The 18,673-nt window shown below is 52.8% G+C and overlaps 1 protein-coding gene across 1 annotated transcript; it reads left to right on the forward strand.

Moving 5' to 3' along the window:
• Positions 1 to 208: 208 nt before the first annotated feature.
• Positions 209 to 17,941, forward strand: SETDB1 (SET domain bifurcated histone lysine methyltransferase 1). The gene is made up of 22 exons (XM_064499136.1): positions 209 to 386; positions 998 to 1,220; positions 1,570 to 1,742; positions 2,166 to 2,203; positions 2,328 to 2,427; positions 2,909 to 3,076; positions 3,401 to 3,602; positions 4,855 to 4,928; positions 5,573 to 5,763; positions 6,698 to 6,827; positions 7,167 to 7,305; positions 9,862 to 10,020; positions 10,736 to 11,338; positions 11,864 to 11,980; positions 12,342 to 12,511; positions 13,432 to 14,048; positions 14,403 to 14,431; positions 14,557 to 14,689; positions 14,784 to 14,949; positions 15,442 to 15,653; positions 16,384 to 16,472; positions 17,120 to 17,941. The coding sequence occupies exons 2-22, from the start codon at positions 1,009 to 1,011 to the stop codon at positions 17,235 to 17,237; spliced, it is 3,840 nt and encodes a 1,279-aa protein (XP_064355206.1). The 5' UTR covers positions 209 to 386; positions 998 to 1,008; the 3' UTR covers positions 17,238 to 17,941.
• The last annotated feature ends 732 nt before the right edge of the window (positions 17,942 to 18,673 follow it).

The raw sequence follows: 18,673 nt of genomic DNA on the forward strand, positions 1-18,673 counted from the left end.
ATCACCCCAGGGGACCCTCCATTACCCCCAGGGCCCCCCCCAGCCACCCTCCCGTTGCCCACAGGGCCCCTCCATGCCGAACCCCGCAGCCCCCGCCCCGCCCCCAGGGGGCAGCACTCGGCCCCTGATTTGGGCGCTGCCCCTTTAAAAGCCCCCCCCGTCCCTCGCGCATGCGCCTTGGCCCGCCCGCAAGTCCCGGGCTGGCGAGGGGAGGCACGCCTCATGCGCATGCGCACTGTGGAGGCTCTTCGCCGTGCCGGCCAGAGGAGGAGATTTGGGCTCCTCGGGCCGCCGTTACCGGAAGTGACGTCAGGCTTGGCGCCCCCCCCTTTTCCGCCTGCTCCCAGTAACCGGGGTCGCGGCCGGCCCCGGGCCTGAGGGGCGAGGTGAGTGCGGGCGGCCCGGGGGGGCGGCTGCGGGGCGGGGGGTATCGGGGAGAGGCGCGCTGTGGGGCTGTGAAGGGGTGCTGGGGGCAAGGAAGGGGCTGTGGGGCGGGGGGTGCTGGGGCGGGGGCTGTGGGGGAGTCCTGGGGGAGGCGGTGGGGTTATGTGGGGCAAGCAGGGGGCTGGGGGGCAGAGGGTATTGATGTGGGGGGCGTTGAGGTGATACTGGGGGGCAAGGAGGGGGCTGTGGGGCGGGGGGATGTTGGCGTGAGGGGTGTTGTGGGGCTGCGGGAAGATATCTGGGGTGAGGAGAGGGTGTGAGAGGCTGTGGGGCAGGAGGTGGGGAGTGTTGGATTGGGGGTGTTGGTGGGGGGCTGTGGGGCAGGGAGTGTTGACGGCTGAGAGCAAGAAAGCTGGACAGGCTGGTGTGGGGCGATGGGAGAGAGGAGGGAGGGAGGGCTCCCTGTAATGCTGCCTTCACAGAATATATAACATACTTTTAAGAGTTAATCAGGAGGATTGGGGTTTACGCTGTCGTGAAGGCTGCGCCTTGGGGAGGGTGCGATAGAGCCACACGGTCTTGTTGGGCTTTTCTCACCTCTTTTTGGCTTCAGGTGCAGCAGAAATGGATTCCCAGGAGATCAAAGAGCTTCAGCAAGAAGTTATGGAGGAGCTGGGCATCTCCATGGAGGAGCTGCAGGACATCATCGACGAAGAGCTGGAGAAGTTCGAGTGCGTGAAGCAGAGGAAGCAGCAGCTGGAGGAGCTGGAGAAGTGCGTGAAGCAGAAGGAGGAGGAGGTGGCTCACGTCGACCGGCTCTTCGACGATGCTTCAAGGTGGGCGCGCTTGGAATCACGGATGCGGGTCCGAGTCAGGTCTCGGACAGCAGAGCAGGAGGAGATTGGATGGAAAGGTCCGATGTTTTGAGTGCTGCCCGTTTCCCGTCCAAGTGGACTGACGTTGCGGCTTTGCGTCAGTTTGCTTGTATGTGGTTCTTGAGGGATTAATTAAAATTACTGTCCTGTGGCTTCGAATCCTTCATGCGAATACTTTTCCCTCACCTCCCAGTGGCCGTATTTAATTAGCAGCTCCCCAGCGGTGCCTGTTTGTTTCTGTGGTATCGTGGAATGTACAGCGGGACTCGCCTCATCTTTTCCTTTCTCTGCTCTTCTTTTATTCCCCCAGAGCCATTGATAAATGTGAGATATTGGTGAAAGATCTATACTCCAAGCTGGGCCTCCAGTATCGCGAGAGCAGTTCTGAGGACGAGGACTTGGTCGCCAAGGCCATGGAAGTGATCGAGATCCCGGATGAGGACGATGATGACGTCATGAGCATCGATTCAGGCTGGAAGCACAGTTCAGTATCCCGTTACGCTGCGTGGTGCTGTGGGGAGGGATGGAGACAAGAGTGTGTCCTGGAGGAGGAAGGGAGTGAGCGGGGATCAGGGTAAAGATATAAATTGCCCGTAAGCGCCGTTGTGTGAGGAGCGTCGCCTCTTGTGTGATCTGCCTGGGCCTGTAGCTATTCCGTGGCTCCTGGAGTTAAGGTTTGTTCGGGTGCCAAGCTGGGACCTTTCCCTTTTTCTGTCTGCTTGATTGTTGTCCACTCAAATGCTGCCTTTGCTCTGGGGAAAGCATGGCCTTGCTTGAGTGGATTTTCTGACAAGGACTGAGAAGGCTCTTGCATGGATGCTTTTCTCTGTTCTCTCTTGTTGCATTCCCCCCCCCCCCGAAAGAGGCTCTAAACTACCTTTTTTTTTTTCTCCTTGTTAAACATAGGTGACAGTAGTCCCAGAATTGTGAAGGATCAGACTCTGGTGAGTTGGAAAAGACCTGATTGTAGTGTACTTCTGCAGTGGGGTTTTACTGGAGCTCTTCAGATATTGTATTTGGTGCAAAAAAGGTTCTTCATATTTTTTTTTTATCTTTTCTTCCCTTCAGCTGCGGGAAGCCATGGCTGCAATGAGAAAGTCTGCCCAAGATGTTCAGAAATTTATGGATGCTGTGAACAAGAAAACAAATGCCCAGGATACACAAAAAGGTCAGTGTGTGAGAGCTTCCCGGGGCTGACAGGAATGGGCTGACACTCCCATGTATCGTAACCCTGGTCCTCTCTGAACCTTAGGCTTGTTTATTTTTCTGAAAAAGAAAATAATGGGAGAATTTCAGCTTTTCTGAGGAAAATTTTAAAAAAAGAAGGGGGGGGACTCTAGTTTTCTGCTTCCCTGCTGGGGAGACCTATTAGGTTGCACTGATTCCAAACTCCTATTTTATTTCCTTAGACTCTTTCCGAAAGCAAAAACAAATAACAGTTTCCATAACATAAAAGCTTCTTAGTGCTGTTAAACCTCACCCCCGATTACTCCGTCCAGTAAAACTGAGGTGTTTAGGCTGACTAAGGTAAAGGAAAGCAAGAACGCTTCCTGTCTCAAGTCTGACAGACATTCTTCATATCGTGTAGGTAAGAGAGTGAATTTTTGAGCAGTTTCTATCTCATTTTCTGGTTATTGTTCTCTGGGTAGACGGACAGACACCTCAGCAAACTCCGGGCACTCTCCAGCCTGTGGGCACTGCTGCTGCAGGGAGCAGCCTCAGCAACGATGGTGACCTGAAGGTTGGCATGAGGATCCTGGGCAAGAAGAGAACGAAGACGTGGCACAAAGGGACGCTGATTGCAATCCAGACAGTTGGTACGTCCCGCACTTGCTGCTGTGTCGTGGTGCTTGTGGCTTTCACGAGATTTTGGGTGACTGATGTTGATGAGACTTTCAGCATGTCCCCTCAGCGTCAGAGCACCTCGTGCCACCTGAAAAGAGGATCCGGTGAAAAGCATTGGGCACTTGCATGATGTTGTGAAAGCAAAGCATCTCCTTAATTTTACCTTCCAAACTAATCTCTGAAAGGCTTTCAAATCCGTTCTGAACTTGGATCATAAAGTGGTGTACGTGGTACTGGATTTTTTGTGTGAAATCACTTGCTTTTTATTGCTCTCGCCCTGTTGAAATGTCTTTCAGGTGCTGGTAAGAAGTACAAAGTGAAATTTGACAATAAAGGGAAGAGTTTGCTCTCTGGCAATCACATTGCTTACGACTATCACCCCTCACCTGAGAAACACTACGTTGGGAGCAGGGTTGTGGCAAAATACAAAGATGGGAATCAGGTTTGGCTGTACGCTGGCATTGTGGCTGAAACCCCAAATGTGAAGAATAAGGACAGGTATTTAATTCTTTTCCGTAATGATGTACCCCTACCTTTTTTTAAAAAAAAAAAAAAAAGAAAAAAAAAAAGTATTTACTATTGTGAGGGCTAAATTTTTTTTCTCTCATTTCCGGGGACCTAGTTCTCAGTGTTTCTTAAGCCTTTCTTATCTAAGAAAGCTCTGGGTGGGGCTTCCATTCTATTACTCATATCCCTGAGTTAGAAATTACATCTGGTAATTCATTCAAATTATCACACAAATGTAAATCTGCACTGCTCAGGGCATAAAACATGGCTTTAGGAAATATGAGCCCTAAAAGTATTCAGTGCCAAAAACATCGCCAAAGCGCTTAAGGAAAAGAAACAGCAGGTCTAAGGCAATCTCTTCGCTTAGGTGTAAATAAGGGGGCAGGGCTTCTTCAGTGCTGTGGTTTAGGCTTGCGGTCTTTCTGAGAAGATTCATAAAGGATATAGTCACCCTTCTTGGTTCAAATGTGGCTCTGCAATAAATGCCTAATTGTGTAAAGCTCTATCTGATAAGTGGTTAATAACTGAAAATGAACTGCATTTATTAGTCATGTTGCAAATGAACTCCTCCTGGCTAGACTGCCTGTAATGCTGATCTCTTGTAATGTGACCTTGATGAGGCTCCATATCCTAAAGCCATTATTCCGTAGGCATTGCACTAAGCGGGTGCCGTATCCGGCCTCGTGGGTACGGCCGTTGGAGCTCCTCGTCCCCTGCGGGCGCTGGGGCCTCTTTCATGCTTGCCGCCTGTCTGCAGGTGTCCCCCAGCTCTGCCCCGGGTGCTGCTCGGGTCATGGCATGCCATCTCTGCTGCTGCTCTGTCCCCAAAGCTCCAAGAACATCTTTGCTTGCAGAGACGAGGAGCAGCTAAACTGCCTTTCCCCTTCCCCTGGCCCCTATGCTGTGGGGCTCAGAGGGAATGTGGAGCTGGGGGGAGAGGTCCTGGCTGGGCTGGGCTGGGCTGCTGGGGAGCCTTTGGGCAGCCTCTTGTGACCTCCAGGAGCACAGGGATAGCTCAGGGCTGGGTGAGAGCTGTTCTGAAATGACCGGGGAAATGGCAGTACCAGATAGCTCCTGAACTCCTGGCAGAGATGACTGCTTCTTTCTGTCCTTGTTCGTCATATCTCATTTGAGGAGGGTCTTTGTGACTGGCAGAACGAGGAGGGAGGCTCTCACTGTGTGACCGAAGCATTGAGGCATTTCCAATTACAACTTCCAACACTTGTTCTCTGCTCTGCTGCAGGTTCCTGATCTTCTTTGACGATGGCTATGCTTCGTACGTCAAGGAGTGGGAGCTGTACCCAATCTGCAGGCCGCGTGAGTGGTCTCTGTCCCTCCTGGGTCCTAACACTGAAATTACATGGAGAGGCTTTGGGTGTAAGGGAGAGCTTGACTCCAGTGGGTGTTATGAATGTCCCCTTCTAGTGCTGTGCCCGTAAAGATTGGCTTTGCTTATGAAGCTGGAGGAAATAGTGGCTTATTACTTGCAGAGTGAGTGTGCTGTGGCTCCTTGTACACTGGATGCGTTAAGGTGGCTGTAACCGAAGTCCTGCTGCTCAAGCAGGGCAGGCTTTAGGAGGTCAAACTAAGCAGCGATGCTCTTTCCTTCTGAGCCTAGTTTAGGAGCACAGAAAGGCCAGGGTTTCCGAGCGTTAGAGCCCTGGTGCAGGCGTGGATGGCCCTAGGAGAACTGGATGTGAGTGTGTCACGTGGCAGGCAGGGGTGATCAAAGATGAGAATGAGTCTAAGCGGGATTGGTACTGCACTAACGGGATGCGCTTCTGTAAAACTTCCTGGGCATGCGATATGTTTGGAGGCTGTTGCACCTATTTGCTTGACTGGTCTTATGAAAAAATCCATGTGGGATCTCTTTAAAAAAGAATCAATGATGCTCTTTGTTAAAAAAAAAAAAAAAATCTTTCCTCCTCTTCCCTTCCTCCCCTCTACCCCTTTCTGAGCAGTTAAAAAGACTTGGGAAGATATAGAGGATGTGTCCTGTCGCGATTTCATCGAGGAGTACATCACAGCCTACCCCAACCGTCCCATGGTGCTGCTGAAGAATGGCCAGCTGATCAAAACAGAGTGGGAAGGGACCTGGTGGAAATCCCGAGTGGAAGAAGTGGATGGCAGCCTGGTCAAAATCCTCTTCCTGGTATGGCAGCTTTCCCTCTCCCATTAGAGGGAGAGGGAAAATTCAGTTCTGGGGGCTGAGGTCATGTTATTCCCTTTGCTGGCTGGCCTGGCCAAATCCAGTTTCCTTGCTAAAGTTAGACAGAAACTTGGAGCAAGCAGGTGTTTTGCTTACTATGCATCGACATGAAGGTGAGACTTTTCCATTTGCATGATAGAAGTTTCAAAAGACGTTTAAAGCATTGTGCCTGTAAAACTTGAAAGTGTAGGAGCAAAATCTGTAAGTAACGGATGAACAAGAAACAAAATCCATCTTCTGCAGGTGATTCTGTCCTGGTTCCTTTCTTGCTGTAAACTCCTCTTAGCAATGTCTTCTGTCCAAATAGAAGTACTGGTGTGAGAAACAGCAGAGAAACGGAGCAGAAGTTGCTGATATTCTGCTTGCTCAAATTCTATAGATTGCAGAAAGGGAACAAACTCATTCACTATCTGTCCCCACTTGGCTCCTTTCCTGTCTAGATAACTATGCAGCCGCTAGGGCTGAGGAAGACGTTGTGCTTTTGCAAACTTCACCTCAGTGTCCTCGAGTAGATACTGTTTGTGCAGAGGAGTTAGCTTGTGTCCCAAGGGAGCCTGGTTTCTCCAGCAGTGTCTTGTTAGTCAGTTGTGCTGAGAATAGAAGCAGATTTGAAGTTTGGGGTCTTGGTATGGTGCCTCTTTGCAGCCTGGAGGTGGAGCTGGGTTTGTATTGAGTGTTCCACTGGATATACTGAATTACTTGCTGCCTCTGTCCTTCCTTGGCTGCACGGTCTTACATGAGCCTTCAGGCGAATGCTTTGCCCCCTGTTTAGTTCTGCCTCCTGTAAAAGCATCATTGCTGTCTCCCCATCCCACGCTGTGCCTATAGCAAGCTCTTGCTGTAGGTGCTGTGAGTGTTGCGTTCTTCTCTGCTGCAGGATGACAAACGCTGCGAGTGGATTTACCGGGGCTCCACGCGCCTTGAGCCCATGTTCAGCATGAAAACCTCCACAGCCTCCACCCAGGAAAAGAAGCAAAGTGGGCAAGCAAGGACTCGTCCTAATGTTGGTATGTGGCATCTTTCTTTTCAACGTGTGTCCTGGAACTCAAATCATTTTTTTTCCTTAAGCAAAACTTCTGGAGATCTAAGATTTACAATGACCTCTATCAACTGGCCTAAATATGATGCAGCAAAACTGAACTGCAGTTGTATGAAATGGCCAGAATCTGTTTGGGGTGACCAGCTGTGATTCGGAGCTCAGCAGATAGCCTAGTTTTAATTGCAAGTGCTTCGGTTTTGGTTACCTTCAGGGACTGAACCAGTATTTTGTGGCTGGCACAACAAACTCTGGTTGATGCAGAGACTTTGCTGTTGATGTTCTGTTTCTTTTCCCCATTCCCCACTAGGTGCTGTCAGGAGCAAAGGGCCTGTAGTACAATATACGCAAGATTTAACAGGAGCTGGTACCCAGTACAAACCTCTCGAGCAAATGCAGGCAGCCTCGCTGGCTGCGCGGCCCGTTTCTCCGCAGCCTGCTGAGATGGAGTAAGTACAGTCTGTTCGGTTTTCTGCTTGCACCATTAACTCCTTTGCGTTTCATCTCCAGCGCTCAGCTCTTTCAGGCTCCACCCTTTCCCTGTAGAGGAATCCTCAGGTGCAGGTTTCCTCCATGACTAGGCTTGTTTCCTGGTTACGCAAACAGTTTTTAGTCATGCTTCTGCGGGAAACTGTAGATAAAGGCTGCTGGATGAGTAACTGGGGGCGGGACAGCAGACAGCCCCACACCCCTTGAGCCAGATGCACTGTCCTTACCCAGGGCTAAAGCTTCACACTTGATGTATTTCCAAGTTAGACAGTTTGCTGCTTCTCTTCCGAAAATCTGAATTGCTCCCTCGTGTCATGATCCAGGCACTGGCCCCCGGCTGCCTTGCATTTCTCCGCTTGGACTGACCTGCTCACGGACCTCAATGACTTACAAGGCCCTGAGAACTCAGGATCAGTGGTTGGTCTTGGTGGTCACGGACCAAACCTGATAAAGCTAAGCCACAGCCAAGTCACACACGTGCCTCCCGCTGCCGGGGGCCCGAGCGGGATGCTCTTGGAGGTGCGGGCTAGTGCCGAAGGAGGCCTGGATGAGAGAGGAGCTCAGCCTTGGGATGAAGAGAACGTGTTCGAGAACACCAGGGTACCTGAGCATGTGCTCTGGGACTTTAATAACTTCCTAGGGGAGAGAGATACTGTCCCCGTTCACTTTTGTCACCAGTGTGGATTTCCCATCCGAATTTATGGACGTCTGGTGCCCTGCCAGCATGCCTTCTGCTGCGACTGTGCCTTGCTGCATGGGCAAAAGGGAGAAAGGAGGTGTCCCAGCTGTAACGAGCCTGTGCAGCAAGTGAAGCTTTATTCAGCAGATTCCCTCTAGGTGCAGCAGCATGCGAGAAAGCCCCTCCGCCCCCAGCCTCCGTCCTCGGGACTCGGTTCTCCAAGCAGCAGTGCAATATGACCCCTTCTGCCCCAGGAGGTGGGAGCCAAGTAGGAAATGTTCCTCCTGTGCCGTTCTAAGACTGGAGAATCCAAGCCGTAGCCTTGTTCCTTGTGTCCTCTGTAGCCAAGAAGAGGCCCGATGCCGAAGGAGGACTGTTCCAGCATGAGAAATGCAATGCTGGCTCCTCTGCCATCAGTCTAGGGCCCGGTCTGTGAACAGAGGATTGACTCTAGCGCTAGGGCACCCCGAGCTGTCGAGGGCGTAGGAAGGATGTGCAATAGCGCAGCACGTGGACGATACAGTCGGACTGCTGTGGTCTGCCAGTCTGCAGTCTCACTGCCTTATCTCTCCTCCTCCATTTAACAGTCTTTGTAGTGGTTATGAGAAACACTTCCCCCCACCCCTCACCCTCCGCGGTGGCTTTGACTTTAGGATCCTGTTGTCAGCTCAAATATAAGCAGACACAGACCTTGCACTACAGCCATTTCCCTGCCCTGCCGTTAATTAGCAAACTGCTTAAAGACAACTGTTTTTTTTAACATTGACTGAAGGCAGCGCACTATATCCGTGTTGCTGCTGTCCCAAGGGATACTGTTGGCTTAAAAATATGTTGTTTTTAGATTATTAAAACTTGAGAGAATAGTTTCTTCACTCCGGTGTTTTGTTTACTCTGAGGAAGGCCTGGTTCTCCTCCCTCTCTAGTCTCTCACCTCTAGGTTCTTGTATGGTGCCAGGGACTGCTCGCAGCCATTTCTGACTGTTTAAAGCCTGTTGACAGAAGCATTTTTCTCCTCTTGAATCTGTGAAATGTGTTTTTTAACGCCTTGCTTTGAAGGCAGATGTATGCAGAAAGTATTATCCCCGCTCCTGCTCTCCCTGCCTCTTCCCTTTCTGCCCTGAAAAAACAGTGTTGCTCCACTTGTTTGAAAACCAGCAGCTGGTGTGGGATGTTTTCTGTTTAATCCGCATAAATAGACTGAAAACCTCCACCACTGTTTTCTTGGAGTATGAGGGCTACTGTCCTCCAGGTGCCTCCTGCCTTACCGATGTTGTGTATCGGGCTGCAGAGGTGTTGGGAGCCCCTCGTAGCCCTCTTGTCAGGGATATTATTACATTCCCTCGTATAAGCTTATCTTGTTACTTGGTACAGACAAGAGAGTCCTCTGTATTCCTTATTCCTCCCACTGCTCTGTACCGTAGCGCTGACTGAGCCTGTGAGTTCCCATTTCTGCTACCCCAGGGGTCTCTTCGTGTCCTGCTTCGTCCGGCTTCCTGGAGCGAAGGCCTTGGACGTCCTCGCTGCTCCCCCTCTCACCTGCCTGTGCCTCACCTCTGAATAAATAGCCCTACGTCAGAAGTCGCTTTTAAATGTAGCTGTGTTCTGGCATTTGTTTGGGAGTGTTGCATGGTTGCTATAGCACGAGCAGTCAGAGACGAGCTGATTTCCACCATTCTCGGGAAAGATCCGCTTGGTTTCTCCTGATGTCTTGGACAGAGGACTGTTGCTAACTTCCATGGGGGAGGGTTGTTTTGGCTGCCTCTGCCTGTCTCAATCCTACCAGTTGTGCGAGCGTGTACATCTTGCGAATCACCTCCCTGCTTCTTCCCTTGCGCAGAGGCTCTGACAGCCAGCTGGCCCAGTCTAGAAAGCAAGTGGCCAAAAAGAGCACGTCCTTCCGGCCCGGCTCCGTGGGATCTGGGCAGTCCTCACCCGCTTCACCTGTCCTAAGCGACACGCCGCCCGCGGGAAGGACCGGCACGTCCCAGCAGCCTCGGTAAGCGCAGTCTTGACCAGTTCGCTCTTAATGCGAATGCAGCGAAGTCCCTGGGTCCTTGCTAATATGGATTTGGGACTGGGTTTAGTGCAGGTCTGCTTCGTTATGGACTGAACACCTTTATTGGGCAGCTCGTCCGCTCCAGAGCGTTTGTCCTTCTCTTACCTTGTTTTCCCTCCCAAACAACAGTTGCGTTTTGCTGTTGGCTTGAGCTTGAAGGGTCTCTTATCAGTTCTGAACAGCGCTTAGCCCAGCGAGGTCCTCACCAGAGCCTCTGAACCTGCTCGTTTCTAGAGGGCTCCTGTTTCTATAAGCTCTCCGGCGCTGTGGGGAAGCTGGCGATAATGTAAATCTGCAGGTGGCTTTTCCACAGCAGCAGTGTTTGCAGCAAGTGATCCCCAGCACAAGAAGCCGTTGATCCCTTTTCTGAGGCCACAACCAATTTGTTTCTGCTTCCCTAGTTCTGGTTTTGGGGTTTTATTCTTATTTGTCCTCTGCTGCTGGTAACACCCCCTTTGGGACTGCTTTGCCCTGCTTCCAGGGGGATGTTGGGCCTTGGGTCAGATTGGACTAAGCGACAAACCCAGCAAGGTGTCTCAGTGTATATCCAGCAGCAGCTTTAATGGGAATTAGATGCCTAAATCCCTTTGATCTAGGTGAAAGTGCTGCCCTTCCCTAAACTAAAGAAGTTCGTGTATCTCTTTCCTCGTAACAGGTTCTCCAGTGGCCAGGCGGGCACTGGTGCAGCGCAGGCCTTCCACGGCATGATGGACCGCGTCCCCAACGAGCCCTCCTACCGAGCCCCGCTGGAGAAACTCTTCTACCTGCCCCACGTCTGCAGCTACACCTGCCTGTCCCGCGTGCGCCCCATCCGCAGCGATCAGTACCGCAGCAAGAACCCCCTGCTCATCCCGCTGCTCTACGACTTCCGACGGATGACAGCCCGCCGGCGGGTTAACCGCAAGATGGGCTTCCACGTCATCTACAAGACGCCGTGCGGGCTGTGCCTGCGAACCATGCAGGAGATCGAGCGGTACCTTTTTGAGACAGACTGTGACTTCCTTTTCCTGGAAATGTTCTGCCTGGACCCCTACGTGCTGGTGGATCGCAAATTCCAGCCCTACAAGCCCTACTACTACATCGCGGACATTACCAAGGGCAGGGAGGACGTGCCTCTGTCCTGCGTCAACGAGATCGACAACACCCCGCCTCCGCAGGTGGCCTACAGCAAAGAGCGCATCCCGGGCAAAGGGGTTTACATCAACACCAGCTGGGAGTTCCTCGTGGGCTGCGACTGTAAAGACGGCTGCAGAGACAAGTAGGTGACTCCTTGCGCGCTGCAGTGTCTGTACTGCCTGCCCTGATAACAACCTGTGTCTGGCTCAGCCGAACAAACTCTGTGGTGTTTGGTGAGGAGATCGGGTAAATCCTTGCTCGATGCCGTCAGCCTCCCAGTAAGCCGTAGCACTGTATGGCGAATATCAGTACTACTCCTCCTGCCACCATGGCAAAGCTGAGCTCTTACTACACTGTATTTGTCTAGTCTTTTTAATTTTTCTCCTCTCTTCACACTTTTGGTCTTCACTGTGCCCTACAGCAGCTGGTTCTGCTGTTTTAAAGCCGTGTTGTGCAAAAGCTCTTCCTTGGGGGTGGTCCACGACTTGCTCTGGACTTTGTGCCCACCCAGTCCTGGCGGGTCGCAGGTTTGACTCCGGTTTGAGTCCTGTGCGCTTGTCTTTCCTCATATATGCACGCAGAAAGATGCGACGACTTTTCCTTCCTTCAACATGGGTGTGTAAAACTGACCTTTGGGCACGGTGGGTTTTTCCGTGTGTGTCTCTAGATCGAAATGTGCTTGTCACCAGCTGACAGTCCAGGCGACCGGCTGCACCCCAGGCGGGCAGATCAACCCCAATTCCGGATACCAGCACAAAAGGCTGGAAGAATGCCTCCCAACGGGGTGAGTAGAGCTGTGCTGTCTCCTTCTCGCACGAATATCAGCCCCAGAATGTTGGCCTTCGATGCTATCGGGCAGTATTTCCTAGAGCTAAATGCAGATCCTAGAAAACCTGCCTCTAGTCTTGATTCATGGGCCAACTCAAGGCCCAGGATCTCTGTCCATTACTGTACTATCTGGCAGCTACCCTGACTCTCTCCCTACTCTGCCAAGCTTTAAGCTAATGTGGTTGCTGAGCTCTCAGCCTGCTGCAGGTCCCTCTGCAGCATTACTGGCACAACACTGAATCTTGGGATGTGGTTTGTTTTTAAGGGAAGATAATTCAGGTCCTAGAGAGAGGTGTCACTGTTCTCCCTTCTTTCAGCGTCTACGAGTGTAACAAGAGGTGCAAGTGCAACATTAACATGTGCACCAATCGCTTGGTCCAGCACGGCCTCCAAGTCCGGCTGCAGTTATTCAAGACGCAGAACAAAGGCTGGGGCATTCGCTGCCTTGATGATATTGCCAAAGGCTCTTTCGTCTGCATCTATGCAGGTAGGATCTCACCCTGCTGAACAAGTAGGTGAAACCTCTTAGTTTTAAAATGGGTGCTGTGCATGAAAAGTTTGCTCAGCCAGCACCCTTCTTGGCAGTCACATGTATTGCCCTATGAAACTGGTTTCTTTTGCTTAAGTGGGGGTACGGGGGAATGAGGATCGAAAAGATCTGGTTGTGTCAAGCCTGAGTGAAGCCCGAGACCTCAGCTTTGTTTATCACAAACACAAACCCAGCAGAACGGGTGTGAAGCTCTTCCTGTGCATGTTAAAGGGACAGGAAAGTGAAAACCCAGCTGCTGAACTTGCAGCGCTGTGATTTCCTGCCTGATGCCCCTTGCCCAACTCTTAAATAAGATGCTGCAGAAACTGGCGTGGCTGCAGTGCCACTCTCGAGAGAAGTGCTCACATCCCCAAAGCTGTTTTTGCACAGTGAGGGTGAATCAACAGATACCTGCTTCCTGTTTATACCAAACTGGTCCCAGGGACATCCTTGAAGGCCAATTAAATGCAGAAGTTGCACCGCATGGTTGCGTTAACTCTGAAAAGAAACTAACCGCGGGCATTGCCTGAGTTCTTGTGCTTTGGTTTCTTACCCTTAACGTTGCCTCCATGCTACAGCCGCGCCTCCAGCCAAAAGTCTTCAGAGGAAAAGGCAATTGCTCTGTTCAAATCTATTTAGAGACTTCCTCCTTGGAAGCCTGGATGTTAACAGGGACCCACTTTAGATCCACCACGTGCTTGAGATTGTCATTACCTTGAGCGGGAGGGTAACACGTTGTCCTTTCCCAGTCCAGCTCTAGGGTAAGATGGTGTCAGCCCTGTTTGCTCCTCCCTGAGCCTTTGGGGAGGATAAAGCTTGTGCGGCAGGAATGTCATCACAGGAAAACTCACAGCTTGTTCTCTCTTCCCCACCCCCAGGGAAAATCCTCACCGATGATTTTGCCGACAAAGAGGGGTTAGAGATGGGCGACGAATACTTTGCGAACCTGGATCACATTGAGAGCGTGGAGAACTTCAAGGAGGGCTACGAGAGTGACGCAAAGTGCTCTTCTGACAGCAGCGGGGTGGACCTCAAGGACGAAGAGGAGGAGAACACGGGCACCGAGGAGCAGGAGGAGTCCAACGAGGACAGCTCCGATGACAACTTCTGCAAGGACGAGGACTTCAGCACCAGCTCGGTGTGGCGCAGCTACGCCACGCGACGGCAGACCCGGGGCCAGAAGGAGAACGGGCTGTCGGAGACAGCCTCCAAGGACTCTGGGCTCACCCGGCAAATCAGCCACGATGAGACGACCGTGGCCGCCTCCTGTAAGCTGCCGGTGTCTGAGGAAACCTCCAAGAACAAAGTGGCCTCGTGGCTGAGCTCCAACAGCATGGCCGACAGCTTCCAGGACAACGACAGTGCCTCCTCCTTCAAGATGAGCGAAGGCGGCGAAGCCAAGGCCTGCAAAACAGATCTGCCTGGTGAGAGAGAGAAAGCCTCCACTTCTGGCCTGGGCGACGCGGATGGAGAGTCAAAGGCGTTGAAGAAAGATGTAAGGAAGGGCTGTGGGGCTGGGATATGACTATTGCTGTTATGGATGGGTACCCGAGGTGGCGTGGGAGCAAGAGGTGACGTTCAGACAGGGTTGGGGACAGCGGGGAAGTTGTCCCTACCTGTTCCCTTCCAGAGAGGGGACTCGGAGACCCAGCATGTGGGACGGGGAGGGTGGGAGACCTGTGGTTGTGACCTGCTTCTTTTGGAGCACCTGAGAGCAAGCGCCCCAAACTGAGAGGAGGGGACAGCCTGCTTCTCTCGCCCAGGCTGGTATTTTGGGAGAGTTTCTACAGGAGGGCTGAAGGATGCTTCAAAAGGGAAAGACTTTAATCTGCAATTCTTCTCTCCGCAGGAACCTGAAGATCCCAACAAACTTCCTGGGTAAGGTTCCTTAAACTGTACTTTCCTACCTCTTATTTACACATTTGCCTCGTTACTGTCCGTTTGTCCGTGGACAGGCCAGCTAGGAGACGTGAGTGTGACCTGCTCTTGTCCTCGCCCCGCAGGCTAAGCGACTTGGGAAGGATGTACGGCTACAACCCGAGCCCTCCCAAGCTGGAAGGCATCCGGAGGCCGACGAGCAAAACCGCCCTGCTCCAGAGCAGACGGCACTCTGTCGCCGCGCAGCCCTCCACGGACGTAAGAGCCGATCCTTTGGGCTGCACGCGGGGGCCAGACGGGGTGGGCCGGGCTCTGCCTTATGACCCAAAACTGCGTTAATGCCTTTCTGCAGGACGTGCTGACCCTGTCGAGCAGCACGGACAGCGAGGGGGAGAACGGGCAGGCGGCAGCAGGGCAGGCCCCGGGCACCACCAATGACAGCGACGACATCCAGACCATTTCCTCCGGCTCTGAAGAGGAGGAAGTGGATGACAAGAAAAACCCCTCCTCTGGCTCAGGTGAGGACAGTTGCGCTTTGCTGGGGGAGGAACTGGGGCCGAGAACAGAAAGTGTGAAGTCGGAGCGAGCGAAATTGGTCAGAAACCACTGGGAAGGGCTGACAGGGTGTTGCTGTATTTGCAGGGCACAGCTGTGGGTATTGCACGTCCTGCTCCAAATGCCTCTGAGCTGAAGTCTAACAGCTGAAGCTTCCCGGAGTCCTGACTTTGCAAAGTCAGGCCTCAAGCACTAGTTATTTGAAAATATGAGGGATGGAGCAACTGTTTGAGGCTGGTTTTGTTGGATTTCCAGGCACTGCTGGGTAGAGCGGGGAGCTGGGAGGATTCCCAGGGACCATCCCAGCGTGGCAGTTCACATCTGAGCTGGGAGCATGTCCCTAAGGGTTTCCTTTTGTGGGAAAGGGGCCGGTGTCTTGGGCAAGCAGCACTGTCACGGGCTCCTTCGGGAGACGGAGAGGGATCGCAGCAGCGTTTGCTGCTCTGTGGTGGCAGGTCCCGTCAAGAGGCAGGTGGCGGTGAAATCCACCCGAGGCTTCGCCCTGAAATCAACTCACGGGATCGCCATCAAGTCGACCAACATGGCAGCGGCCGACAAGGGCGAGAGCGCGCCCGTCCGCAGGACCACCCGCCAGTTCTACGACGGAGAGGAGTCCTGTTACATCATTGACGCCAAACTGGAGGGCAACCTGGGCCGGTACCTTAACGTGAGTCGCTGCCCTCAGCAGCTGGTGCTCCATGCTCAGGGCGTGGTTTTGGTTAGGACCAGTCTCTCTGCCACCTTGGAAGAGCACAAGTAGCTGTTTGCTGCTGATCGGGGCGGGATTTTGGACATAATATGGGCGTGAAGCTAACCTTGCTGCCTGCTCTCGTGTCTGCAGTTCACTTCTTTCCTCAGATGAACTGTGAATCACTGGCAAACATGTCTGTTTGCCCCTTGCTTTGAGGCAGGGAACAGAAGCCCTGGAAAGAGGGGAGGAAGGGGGAATCTTAGTACCCTTGGCAGCTGGAGAGGGAAAAAGGGACACTTTTGGGGTGATTCTGCTGCCTTGGGATGGGGTGACCTGCCCTCCGAGAAGGCCTGTTCCTCCCTGAGTCTAGATAAACAGTGGGAAGAGCTGGATTAGGCAGGATGATTCCCCACAAAAAGAGAAGGGGGGGGCTGTTCCAGGCACGTGGTAAGCGGGGTGGACAAGTCAGTCCTTCCAGTGACCGTTACCTTTGCTGGCATGGATCTCGTGACTCATCCCTGGTCATGCAGGGCGCAGGCAGGGGAGGGAGGGAGGGAGCGGCTCCTGTTTCAGCAGGCTTATGCTGGATGCAGTGGTCAAATCAGGAATGCTGTTGTTTAGAAAGGCTCGCGTTCGCTGCCAGCTGGTTCGCGTCCCTCCCAACGCAGGAACTCGCTCACTGCGTTTCTCTCTGGTCTTTTTGCAGCATAGCTGCAGTCCTAACCTCTTCGTGCAGAACGTTTTCGTGGACACGCACGACCTCCGCTTCCCTTGGGTCGCCTTCTTCGCGAGCAAGTGAGTGGTGGAGCGCAGGGGCGGGTGGGCTGCACCTGCTGCGGGTTCGCGGGGGCTTGGCTGGGGCCGTGTGACCACATGGCCGAGTGGTTCCCACTTCGGGTAACCGCTGCCCAGGTTCATATTGGCCCAAGTGGGGAGAAGAGGCTTGGAGGTAAGTTTGGGCAAAGGCATCTCTACTCGTGATGGAGGTGTCTGGTGTGCTTTGCAGCAGTTTCAGGCCTTTCCAAAGCTGGGGGAGAAATAAGCACAGAGCAGGTGGCTGCCTGCGTTGTTCGATTCGCAAACAGCGGAAGTGTGAGCATCCACCTCGCAGGCAGCTCCTGGTAGTGATGGATCCCTGCCATGGACCTCTCAGCGGGCCCAGAGTGTAGCGTTGCCTCTTTGAAGCCCCACAGCAGTGAGTCATTGGGGAGCTTTGTCCCTTGCTCACTGCGGAGCCAAACGTGCACCTGCTCTGGCTGCTTCGCCGTTGCCCTGGGGGGAGCTGGACTGCGCTGTCCTGTCCGGACCTGCCCCTGGGGCTGTACAGAAGCGTTGCCCTTTGCGAGCAGGGGCTTAACCTTCTTTTTCTGGAACAATCTCTTCTCCCAGTCTGTGTGGGATCAGCTTTGCAAGACACTTGCCTGCTTGTCCTTTCTTCCTAGGAGGATACGAGCTGGCACGGAGCTGACGTGGGATTACAACTACGAAGTGGGCAGCGTGGAAGGCAAAGAGCTGCTGTGCTGCTGCGGGGCCATCGAGTGCCGCGGGCGGCTGCTGTGAGCCCAGCAAATGCCCCGGGGGGGTGACCCCAGATCCCTCTTGACTGCAGGCCTCATCCTAGCTTACCCTCTGCCCAACACTGTGTGAGGGTAAAGTACTATACTGCTTCTAGGGAGAGGGTGTTGTTGTTTAATAGTAACTGTTACGAAGCTGATCACGATGGCTTTGAGTTCTCCTGTTCACTTGAAGATGACGGCAGCAGCTGGACAAGGACCAGAGACTTGACCCCGGCACAAGGCACGTGCGTGTGACAGCCGCGGCGGGCAGGTGACGGCCAAACCAGCTCGCTGCCAGCTGCGAGCTTTGTTTTTACGGTGCCCTGGGGCCCCGGTAGCTCTGCCGCAGGATGCTCTGTCCCTCCTCAGTGCGGGAAAGGACATGAGCCAAGCTGATGCTGGAGGTCCTGAGCTGGCTGCCACACAGCTGTTCCTGCTCTCCTCAAGTTCTCTACTAAATTTAAGACAAACCCCTGAGCAGCTACTGCTAGTTTGCTGCCTGTAAAGGTAATTTCAGGGGGAAACAGTTCACAGAGCCTCCAGGGACATGTTTCACTGTTGGGACTGGGCTGTTGCTGTTCCCATGGCCTTGGGAACAGCCGGGGAGTGAGTGAGGATGGTGGAAGTAAGCCCAGTGTGGACCAATCTGGCTTTATAGCAATGACCTGTGACTCTAGGTGGAAAAAACCCATCTCTCTCCAACTCCGACATGGTGTAAAGAATCTTTTCATTGTTAAAAAGCAATAAAGTATGTTTTTCTAAAAAAAAAAAAAAAAAAAAAAAAAAAAAAAAAAAACTTGCCTGAAACCTAGGTTTTTCTGCCAAAATTGGCTACCTGCCCCCGGAGCTGAAAGCAAGACCTTCTAGCAGCAAAAAGTGACCTGGGCCACAGCAAGGGCAGCCTGGCTGCTGTCCCCAGGGCCTGGCTGCTGAAGGCAGCCACTGCCGTGAGCTCCAACCTTGCTGGCCTGACTGACACGTCTGAGATAGTTTCACAGCAAAACACCCCGAAAGAGCAGCTTTTAACCACTTCCTTCACTGTTGTTTCCAGAGGGCTTGTAGGAAAACTGTCCTCGGGAGGCAGATCAGCCCAGACATGTTGAGATGGGCACAGTCACAGGGGGAGGGCAGAAAGCTCCCACAGCCATTTTCACCTTCCCTTCACTACAGCAAAACAAATAGTCATTAAATCCTCCACTTGTTGAAAGTAAAGCAGAGAAGTTAAACTTCTCTCATTAAGGCAATCAACATCAACTCTGCCCCAGCTCCCCCCTTCCTAGGATACAATCCTAAAGCAAGACCCCCCCCCACTCCCCTGCTCAAAGCATGCCCCAGGGAAGGGACAGTTAGGCACAGCCTCCAACAGGAATCAGTCAAGTCAAGCTCTAATCCAAGCTCTAATCGGGGAGGGACGGGCAGAGGCTGGCACAGGGCCTGTAC

Source organism: Dromaius novaehollandiae, chromosome 29 (genome assembly GCF_036370855.1).
Source record: "Dromaius novaehollandiae isolate bDroNov1 chromosome 29, bDroNov1.hap1, whole genome shotgun sequence".
Taxonomy (NCBI): domain Eukaryota; kingdom Metazoa; phylum Chordata; class Aves; order Casuariiformes; family Dromaiidae; genus Dromaius; species Dromaius novaehollandiae.